General features: G+C 37.7%; 2 protein-coding genes across 3 annotated transcripts; both read right to left on the bottom strand.

Moving 5' to 3' along the window:
* Positions 1 to 670: 670 nt before the first annotated feature.
* LOC137713524 (putative pentatricopeptide repeat-containing protein At3g13770, mitochondrial) lies at positions 671 to 3,184 on the bottom strand. 2 transcript variants are annotated; one of them, XM_088684349.1, is made up of 2 exons: positions 2,574 to 3,184; positions 671 to 2,337 (listed from the first exon to the last, which is right to left on the bottom strand). In XM_088684349.1, the coding sequence occupies exons 1-2, from the start codon at positions 2,653 to 2,655 to the stop codon at positions 893 to 895; spliced, it is 1,527 nt and encodes a 508-aa protein (XP_088540475.1). In that variant the 5' UTR covers positions 2,656 to 3,184; the 3' UTR covers positions 671 to 892. The 2 variants fall into 2 exon arrangements, with proteins under 2 accessions (XP_088540475.1, XP_068308935.2); XM_068452834.2 differs by having other exon boundaries at positions 2,527 to 3,184.
* Positions 3,185 to 3,871: 687 nt separating this feature from the next.
* Positions 3,872 to 9,333, bottom strand: LOC137713523 (transcription factor bHLH48). Its single transcript, XM_068452833.2, has 7 exons — positions 8,439 to 9,333; positions 8,205 to 8,324; positions 8,052 to 8,117; positions 5,780 to 5,848; positions 5,248 to 5,319; positions 4,430 to 4,637; positions 3,872 to 4,263 (listed from the first exon to the last, which is right to left on the bottom strand). Exons 1-7 carry the CDS (start codon positions 8,934 to 8,936, stop codon positions 4,226 to 4,228), a joined length of 1,071 nt encoding a protein of 356 aa, XP_068308934.2. The 5' UTR covers positions 8,937 to 9,333; the 3' UTR covers positions 3,872 to 4,225.
* Between the last annotated feature and the right edge of the window lie 1,513 nt (positions 9,334 to 10,846).

The raw sequence follows: 10,846 nt of genomic DNA on the forward strand, positions 1-10,846 counted from the left end.
AATTGGACGCTTATTGAAGATGTTGCATTGTGTTCTAGCAGGGTTGAAGTTACTCATGATCCGATTACGGGTAATGAGATGCCGTTGCGAGAAATGTGGACATGTGGCAAGACGAGATTGGTTAAAAATCTTATTAGAAATCTATCCTCAATGATTCTAAAAAGATAATGACACGTGGTGCGACGGAATTAGATAAAATCTTATCGAAATCTATCACAAAAAATTGTATAGAATAGATCACTTCCTCCTAATCCACCAAATCAGGGAATTCGTGTCATTGAAATTTGATCTAACGACTACAAAAAGGGGCCCACTTTAAAAGTTATAATAACTTCAGCCGTTGGATCAATTTTCAATGGCACAAATTCCTTGATTTGGTGGATTAGGATCCCTTCCCGAAATTTATCACCAAAATTGTACTTTTGGATAATGACACGTGACATGACGAGACCGGTTAAAAATTCTATTCAAAATTACAAATAAAATTATTTTTTATTATTTTATAAAATAAAAATACTAATATTTTATTATTTATTGCTATGATTATTCAGGTTAAGGGTGAAGATGGAAAAAACAATTACTGTTCATTAAAGGTAGTTACTATTCACTGAAGGGGATTCAATTGCCTATTGCCATGGAGAGCCCTTACATACTAGAATTGCTCTTAGTGTACATAATATCCTTTGTTCAAAAAAAGATTGAAAGGTTTTCTCAATTACAGGAGTGTCCACAGAGACTGACGTTATACTTCTCTACATCAATAATCAAGTATAATTTCTCAATATTCTACGTTTCACTATTCCCTTTCGTGCCACCGTTACAGCGTAACTATTTTGTATATGTTCCGCTCTAAAGTCAGACATTTGTAGCTTTTAAGGAGCATCTTCACAACTCACCAGTAATCTCCGCAAGAACAGATTCCTCCAACAATGTGATGAAATCGGTTTTTATCTCTCAACGACACTTCTCTTCGATATATCTTCGAGACAAGTTTCGCAAAGTTATGGCAATCAACGCAAATCCGAAGGTTTTTTATGACACGCACTGGCACTCCTTCAGCAGTAGCAATCAGCCCGAAAGCCAAAGCTAGTTTTTCGCTATGGCCTAGGAGTATCTTCTCCTTCTGCTCCTCATCCACGTCATATAAAACGCAACCCAGATCAGGAACATAACCAGCTTCCTTTAACTTAATTGACAATTCTTTCACCTTTGCAGACACCTCTTCTCTTCTTGGATGGGAGCGATCGCTTGCATGAAACGTATGAAGGATTTGGTCAAGCTCAATCCAACTTCTTCCGGGCTCCTTTATCACAGCCTTCTCTAACATCAATTCCCTTACGGTTCTTACATCTTCCCATCTCCCTGCAGAAGCATATAAATTAGAAAGAATGACATAGTTACCAGCATTTTCAGGCTCAATTTGTAAAAGCTGGAAACCCACAAATTCACCAATGTCGATACTTGAGTGAACCCTACAGGCACCTAAAAGCGAACCCCATATAGCAGCAGTTGGTTCAAAATGCATCTTTTTTATAAACTCAAATGCTTCTTCAACTCGACCAGCACGCCCAAGAAGATCAACAACACACCCATAGTGTTCAAGCTCTGGCTCAATTCCATTTTCACCTTTTTCCATCTCATAAAAATATTCCAACCCTCTATCCTCCATTCCTCCGTGGCTGCAACCAGATAAAACCGCCAAAAAGGTGACACTGTCTGGTCTGACTTTACTTTCTTCTTTCATTAATTTGAAAAGCTTAACCACTTCTTTTCCCATTCCGTGTTTACTATACCCTACAAGCATAGCATTCCATGAGATGACGGTTCTCTCTGGCATACTATCAAAGATCCTTCTTGAGTAACTCAGGTTTCCACATTTAGAGTACATATCAATCAACGAGTTCAGAAGAACCACATATGAGGGTAGTTCCCGACGAAGGACGTGGTTGTGAACTTGCCTGCCAAGGTCCAATGCAGCAAGCCCTGATAATGCGGTTAACACACTTGCATAAGTGACGTAGTTCGAAATCATTCCTTCTCTCTGCAACTGGCGGAATAGCTCCAAAGCCTCCTCATCAAGACCCAGCTGGGCATAGCCAGAGATTATGGCAGTGCAAGAAACAACATCCCTTTCTGGCAAGCAGTTGAAAACTCCTCTTGCTTCATAGATTCTACCAGCTTTGGCATACATGTCAAGAAGTGAGCTCCCGACAAATATGTGTGACTCAAAATTTCTTCTTATTATCAGAGAGTGAATCTGCCTTCCTAAGTACAATCCCGAAGCGCCAGTACATGAAGTAAGTAGTGTCGCAAATGTGAACTCATTAGGCTCCGTACCTGCAAAGTTTGCCGATATTGTCAATACAAGAAGCCCTTGTTCCACGGCGAGATTAAAAACATAAACAATAATCTCGAACTAATCAAAAGATCATTTAATTAAGCAAGAAAATCTGATGATCTTTACTCGCAGCATGAGCAATGTCTGAATGATGCACTTACATAACTCGAATAAAAAAAAAAATATACCTGATCTAAACATCTGCAGAAAAAGATTCAAGGCTTCGGAGGCATACCCCCTCTTAGAATAAGCCGAAACCATGGCCGTCCAAGACACAACATTTCTTTCAGGCATTTCGTCGAGCACACGGCGTGCATCACCCAAACGATCACAGTTGTTGTAGAAGACAATCAACCGAGTTCCGAGGTGCATAGGCGGTAGATAACAGGTTTTGATCATGTGGGCATGGACTCTTTGCCCTTCTCTGAAAGCCCTTCGGTTTATGCACTCGTTTAGGAGCGTATAGTAGCCGTCGAACTTCATCTCAAGGCACATAGCGGCCATTTCCAACAGAGCTTCTCTCAGTTGACCGTTGGAGCATAGAGATTTTAAATTCTGTGGATTTGGAGGGAAGGACGAAAGGGAGAGTTGGCGGGCAAATTGATTGACCATTTCCAAAAGGTACCCTTCTAAATTGTTTAGACTGCTTAAGGAGATTCCAGGGTTCAAGTCCAAGAGGCTATGTCCCCGTTTGTTACACGTTATATTTAATATATATAAACTAGTCTAAGTCTTTGACCCGACTAATCACTAGGCCCTCCAGCGGACTCCACATTTTTTGGGAGCGAGGAACTCTAGCATTTGCTAGGTGGGTATTGTGGAGAGAGTCGAACTCCAGACCACTTGGGAGCAAACCAATGACCTGATTGCTGGACCAACAACCCTTAGATCTATTTTTATATTTACTCTGAAAAGAAAAAAAAAAATTCATTTTTTTCACAACAAGAAGTGTTTAGTTGCACTCGCACACAGAATATGATAAACATGGTCATCCCTCCCTGCTTTGTGTGTCCTGCAAACATGAATAGTGATGATTGATCTGTACCCGTGTGTGCAACTAATCCTAACATGTTTCCCACACCTCATAAATTCTGAGTGAACGGAATTTATAGAGTATATGGAGTTGGTTTAATTTTAGACGGTAACATACAAAGCAAATCCAGATATTGGTTTTCCTTACAAACCATTCACCCAGGGCATCAAACTAAAGAGCTCCAATTGAAAATTGAAAATACAAGCCACTTTTGTTTCACATAAGAAGATCAAGCCCAATCGAATAATTAGCAAAACGGCCTGCTTCCTTTCTGTAACATGATTTTGCTAAAAAAACATAGAGAAGTGTAACGGTAAGCTTTAGTAAAGACTATCATTTATGAGATTTCAACTCAAAACGATGTACTGTGACAGATGAGGATGTAGTTAAGTAGTGTTAAATACGAAGAACAAGTTTTCGACATCAAACGTGTACAAATCCTCGACAAGATTTGTCAGCAGCTTAGCCGTGTAATTGCTAAAGTGCAGAAAAATTCATGGTGCACAATGAACAAAGAAGTCTTGTAATAACAGTAGTGTAAAGCAAGGGTTCCTTCAATGATTTTACAATCGGAATCAAATCAAACAGTTCAAAAAATAGGTATTAGATTCAATGATCCTCATAGTTAGTAATATATATATATATATATATATATATAGTTATACTTAATAAGGATAAACATACCAAATCTATTTCCTCTTGAGGCGAGGGAAATCGGGATATTCTTAACTGACCCTGAAAATCGAAGAACAACGAAACTCTCCATGAATACTGAGGAATTTCCTCCACTTCCTGCTAACTGCTAATACTATACTTTCTATATACATTTCTACTAGTACAACTCAATTACGTCTTCACATCTCCTTCTTCAAGTGACTTGTCTGCAGATTTTCTGTACAGAATACCGAAATCAAGTTAACATCGTTGTTTCATTTTGCTTTTTGAGTTGCAAATGAAACAAATTGCAACTCATGTATATTTTTCATTGATAAGTCAGCCCGAAAATGAGATACGCAAAAGAACTTTGCCAATAACCTTAATATCAGTCTAAGGTCTACCTGAGTTTGCTGAAGAGTCGCAACTGATGAGGGGGGGTTCTGGGGTAATGAAAGTATGATTTTCTTCTTCCCGCCCCCAACCTGGCTGCTGAAGTGTGTCAAAGTGCCATTGCTGTTGAAACGGTTGTCTGTGCGCGTTGATTGAGACTTCCGGCCACATCAGAGGTGTAACCATACCGGCGAGGTTACTTTCCATCAGAGGTCCACTCTGAAAATTGGGGAGGATGGGAAAAGTATATCCGTAACAGAAACATACAGTATCAACTTTTTGAAGCTAACTCAAAGATATAACTTGCTCTGTGATGTATTGTAGCCCATCAATTACAATGATTCTATTTATTACGAAAGAGAAAGTTACTTTTTCATGGACCCCCAATTTCAGTAGTACCTCTAAAACCAACAATCATAATCAACCTTTAGATCGCCTGATTTTTATGCCATCCACTGGCCTGACATTAATTACTGAAAATAGTGTCAATGTTTTGCTTGCAGTCTGTCATGTTGTAAATCACAAATCTAAAATCTTCAACTTGACATACCAAGAAAGTGTTTGGTAATCTACACTGCTATTATTATTAAGTATATGATATTACGATTACAGGTTCCAGGGGTGCAATTTCACGAGCAATTTGACGTGTATAATAATTTTGCATAACTGCATATGATGGAAACTGGAAACAGACACCTAAGAATGCATGCATAAACACACCCCCGAAAAAGTACTGAACAAGTGATAAAATCATAAAACACAAGGGCAAGCTTAATAGTTTCCCAATTTTACAATGCAACAGTAATTAAAGGAGCTACATGATACTTACTTCAGCGGCCAATATACTATTAAGGTTGAAATCAATTCCTGGGTTGACTGCTGCAAGTCTCATTGATAAGAACTGAAACAAAAAGTAAAATTTAACCAGAATCAGAACATAGCACTAAAACATGGTTCAAAATTACCAGTACTATAACTAAAGCATAAGTAGTTAAAACCAAAAATGGTGGTATATACAAGGACAGGAAGCAGAGCCTAGATCCGTAATTATGCACAACTTCTGGGCAAGTTAAATATGATTGGTTGCAGATTTTCCGGGAACCAAACTTTCTAAGACCTTATGGAAATGGAAATGGTAGACTGAATGAGTTTTATGCAAGGATTTAAGACGACATATCCAATCCCTGGTTATGCTTCCAATAGCCCACACAAGATTAAGAAGAATCCGTCAGTTCATTTAAGTTTTATTCAGAAGAACAAAGGAATAAAGGATTCTTTAACCAATTTTTTTGAGTACAAGCCTTTTCATTTCAGTGTCAAAACTATTACTTGAGATGTACGAAATGTGCAGCAGGTCTGACCTCAACTTGATGTTGTAGGGACTGCACATGATTGATGATTTCGTCTAGAACCAATGCTTTTCCTGAAATCTGCAAAGTAAAATTCTTTTAGTCAGTGACTATATAAATTGGAAGCATAAAATATTTCTCAAAAATGCATACAAACATTCAAATGATTCAAGGTATTCGTAAGATCCTTTAACAGAAAAAAGTTTGATTTAACACATTCTACTCAACGAGATGGAACCCGTAACTGGAGTATCCCTCTATTGATCAAAATGTTTTGGCTCCTCGTATAAAATTTGACCAGCAAAAATAAGGGCTCGTTTGGAAGTGATTTTAGAATGGCTGAAAGCGCTTTTGGTGAAAATGTTCTTGGGTTCCAAAAGCACTCTCATCAAAAGCGCTTTCAATCATTTTAAAAGCACTTCCAAACGAGCCCTAAGTTGGGTAGATAATTTTCTTTATCATATATTTTTCTTGTCATTGTAAAGAGACCAATTACAGATCAAGCCAAACTAAGATCATATATGAGTAGAACAATTTTTTACAGAAATTCAAGGTATTCCCAATAAGAATCTCAAACTGATCACCATGGATCCACATTTCCCATTTTCATAAACATTGTCATCGTGTCTATTTGAACAACAAGAGTTGGCATGTAGAACAGACTGAAATACAATAGCCAACTTCACTGGAGAATAACAGAATGACTTCTAAAATGTGCAATTCCACAAGGAAGCACATTTGAAACTTGAATATTTTGACGGCAAGATGCAGATGCAATGAATCAAATATACACTAAAATAAACAACTCATTTAAGAAAGTGTCCTCATTAGGCCCTTTCCACAAGGTGAATCACGTGGAGTAAAATTTTATTGCAATCCGTCAGCGTCCAGCAGTGTACAGCTCAATGGATCAACTCCAATGTGAATGAGAGCAGATAGAAATCAATCACATTTGTTTTCTATTATCAAACCTACACCGAAGAAAAGGTTATTTGCTAAATTTTATTCGAAATTTTGTCCTATCCAATTTGAGGTAATTTCACAAAAATTATACCAGAAAATCCCAAAAACTTGCCATCAGCAGATAGGAATCTTAGGCATGCTAGATCTTTGGTTCAGCTCAATCAAGTGAAATGCAAATTGGACTCTCACGCACTCACATCATGATGTCCCACGCAGTTAGGTGGTGAAGGGCAGTTTGTTAGAGGAGCCTTTCTTTTGTCTTCCTTTTTCCGTCATCCAACGAGGGATGGATACCAAACTTGTTACAAATGGTAGTAGAGGGAACCCTCCCTTTAACTTGTGGGACCCACAAATATCTAAATCTACGAATTCAACATGCCAGCTAATTGTGGGGTCTCTCCCCCAAAGCACCACAACTCAGTCCAGCTAGCATTACCCCATGACAATGTCCTAGTCAGTAAGGGAGTATCCGTCATTTAAAACAAAATTCAGCTATGTTCTAAGTGAATTAGTAGTAATGGGTTATGACAGATTTGAGTTAGGTCAGTTAGACATCTACAACTTACACACTTTGGTATATTCTTTCTTTGTACCTCTTATCACATGAGGAGAGAGGAAGGAAGAAAAGGGTATTTACCAAGAGCATAAGATTGTTTCTGCGGTCAAACATGGCAATATGTTCGCCGCCTTACATCCGAGTTCAAATATCTTTATTTGAGACTAATTTGGAATCACGAGTCATTTAGACAAAGAAAAAGAGTACAAATTCCTAACATGACAAAACTAAGTGAAATTTCATATGACAGAATTAACCTTAAAAATGACTCCTCACCATACCCAGTACACACACCCACCCTCACCCCACCACAACTTTCCATTTTCTCAATTCTCCTCCAAATTATAAAAATAAAAAATGAAAAATGAAACTGCATTGTAATTACGGAAATGCCATTGGGACATAAAGAGATTTTTCAGTGTGTCCGGTAGAGGATGGTACATTACGTGTCACTATACAAATGGTGGGATGTGTGTGTTAAAAAGTTAATAATTTAAAAAAAAAAAATTTCTCACAACTTCTATAAAAACACGTGATATACTATCCGTGTTCCCATCACAATGAAAAATTTATCTGCCCGAGTGCACTTTTCTTGGTAGAAAAGCGAGGCACTTTTGTGAAAAGGTGACAATGACAAAACCGTTATTTAAAAAAGCACATAATATCTTAAAAAGCACAATTTGCACTTTTCCAATGAACAAGTATATTTAAAATCCCCAATCAACCAATTAATCAAAAGATTAAGATCCTAAAAGTTAATCGAACCTTATTGCATCCTGGGACCAGATCCTGCAGCAGCTTCATCCTCGCATTAATCTTCTCTCTCCTCGCCTGTAAAATCCCAGAATATTTGATTAATTAGCACAAAATATTTGATTAGTGAAAATTAATTGTGGGTTTAATTAATCAAAGGATTACTCGCTCAGCTAAGCTATGGCTGTCTGTGGCTTGACCGCGACGAGCTCGGACATGAACGTACGGCATCTTCTCGGCGTCCTCTTTGATTTCGGTCTTGCACTTCTTCGTCGGGGCTTTAATCTGAATTTCACAAAGTGAAGGGGGTTCAATTCGAATTTGTTATTGCTCACTTTGAAATTTCAGCAAAATTCCGAAAAAGGGGAACCTAGAAACCCTAATTGGACGGGGAATTACCTTCTCTCGCTCCTTTCTCTTTGCCGAGTTCCTCTGGTTGTTCTTGGTCTCGTCGAGCGTCAGCTGCGACGAGTTAGGGTTCGAATCGATCTCGGCCGGCTCGGTCTTCACCTTCTCCAATTCGGCGCCGGAGTTCGACGGCACGGAGCTAATGTCCGGCGAGCCATCGCCGGCGAAAATCGAGAACTTAGCGGTGCGTTCGGTTAGAGCGGAATTGGTAGGGAAAATTAGGCTGGAATTGAAAGGGGGCTGCTGGACGTAGGGCGCGTGTTGGGGGTCGGCGGAGACGCCGGCCAGCGGCGGAGCAGAGTCGGATTCCGGCGAGAGGTGGAGGAGCTCCATGGCTTGGGTCGGCGGAAGTTCTAGAAGCGCGGTGAAGGAGCTGGCGTTCTCGGGCGGCACGGTCATGAGTTGGTGAATTTCTTCCCGGAATTGGAGGGACTCGAGCTTGGGTCCCGGTAAAGTGGATCCGGGTACGGTTGCTCTGGTTGGGTCCATTGAATTGGGCGGCAAATTGAACTGAAACAGAGCTCAGTTCCGTGACAAATTGCTCAAAGTTCTCAACTAGGACAAAGTGTAGGTATCAATTAAGCAAAAGCCCGGTAATTTGATTAAGGTCTCGGGAAGAACAGTGGTCTCTGTGACTGAAATTGGGTGTGAGAGAGACCTGGGTAAGGCTAGCAAATGTGGGCAAATTGGGCAAGTGGGTATAGATATATATATATATATATATATATATATAGAGAGAGAGAGAGAGAGAGAGAGAGAGAGAGAGAGATATTAGTAGTTCTGGTTCTGGGGCATTGGAAGTATTACGAAAGAGAGAGAGAGAGAGATTAGTAGAGAGAGAGAGATTAGTAGTTCTGGTTCTGGGGCATTGGAAGTATTACGAAAGAGAGAGAGAGAGAGAGAGATTAGTAGTTCTGGTTCTGGGGCATTGGAAGTATTACGAAAGCACCGTTGCTTGTTTTGGGTGTCCTGTTTTAAAATTATACGGATTTTCTTACCTCATTTGATTTGTACAGTTCATGAGAGCTGAAGCTGAGTTAGGAGAGAGAAGGTGAGGAGAGAGAGAGAGGGTTAAACGGAGGGAGGAGGATGAAATGATGAAATGGAGGGGGACCACCATTATTTGCCTAACGCTGCCTCCATTTTCTCCCAGTTTTTCCCTTTCAACTTTCAAGTTCTTTTTAAGTGATTTTCATATTATTTTTAATTTCTCACATATTTCTTGTTAATTATATTCATTGAATTAAATAAATCAAACATAAATTAACGGTTATAATCAAACGAAATTGTGTAAATGGCTAAAAAAAATGTGTAAAAAACTACACAGATCTTGAAATTTAAACTCATTCAATAATGATATATACGAGGGTGACCATTACAATCAGATGGTGAGCAAAAATTATGGGATTGGCTATAGAAAATTCCCAAATTAGATCTCATGTTCCTTACAAAGTTCAACTTTCATTCACTTGCAAGTTACAATTTTGGAACACAAAAATATGACATTATCTATTATAGATAACGATCTAATTTGTTAATAGGTTGACCTAAAATTTGTTATTTTCATGACATTTGGTGTCAAGTAACGAGTCATCCAAAAAATTTACGGACCTATTAATAATATAAATAATCAATAATTTTGTTTTGGTAAAATAATAAATAAATAAATTTATACGTATACACAAAGTGAGAATATGTTAAAAAGTAATACCAAAAAATGCTGCTCCCTTATTTAATTTTTAAATAACGCAATTTAATTTATAAGGGAGAAAACTATAAAAATTAAAATCAAAACTACCTCACGTATATGAGGACGAGTTACTTACATATCTATTTTATTTAATCTTTTAAACACATGTAATTAATTCAACTTTTTTAGAATAAATAAATAAAAATAAAAAAGAGGCAATTATGACATGTGTGGTAAAAGACCAGTATATATAAATTGAAGATGCAAAAAGAGTGAAACTTGCATAGTCCTAAAGTTGTCCTTCTTCAATTAGAATTTAAAAAAAAAATACAATTTCACAATAAAAACAAAAATTCCCACATATTGGGGTTGTAGGTGGTTAGTGTGGACCGTGGAAAAGATGAGAGGAAGAGAGTGAGAAAGAACGCAGTTGTGGGATAGTGGTTAAATTTTTATTTTTATTTATAGATATATTAGAATCACATGTAAGTAAGGCTTTAAAAAAACGTAAAATTTTGGGGGCACATACATTACATCCCATTTTTTTTGTATTTATGTTTAGTTCTGATTAGAGGATTATAATTATAATTTTATGAATCTTTTTTTTTTATTGACAATGAATATTTTATTAATATGTAATTTAAATATTATTTATACAAAACCATAAATTATAAAATAAAAAAGCTATAGTTTTATTCCAAATGGGAAG

This window comes from Pyrus communis, chromosome 14 (genome assembly GCF_041283825.1).
Source record: "Pyrus communis isolate YQ-2024b chromosome 14, ASM4128382v1, whole genome shotgun sequence".
Taxonomy (NCBI): Eukaryota; Viridiplantae; Streptophyta; class Magnoliopsida; order Rosales; family Rosaceae; genus Pyrus; species Pyrus communis.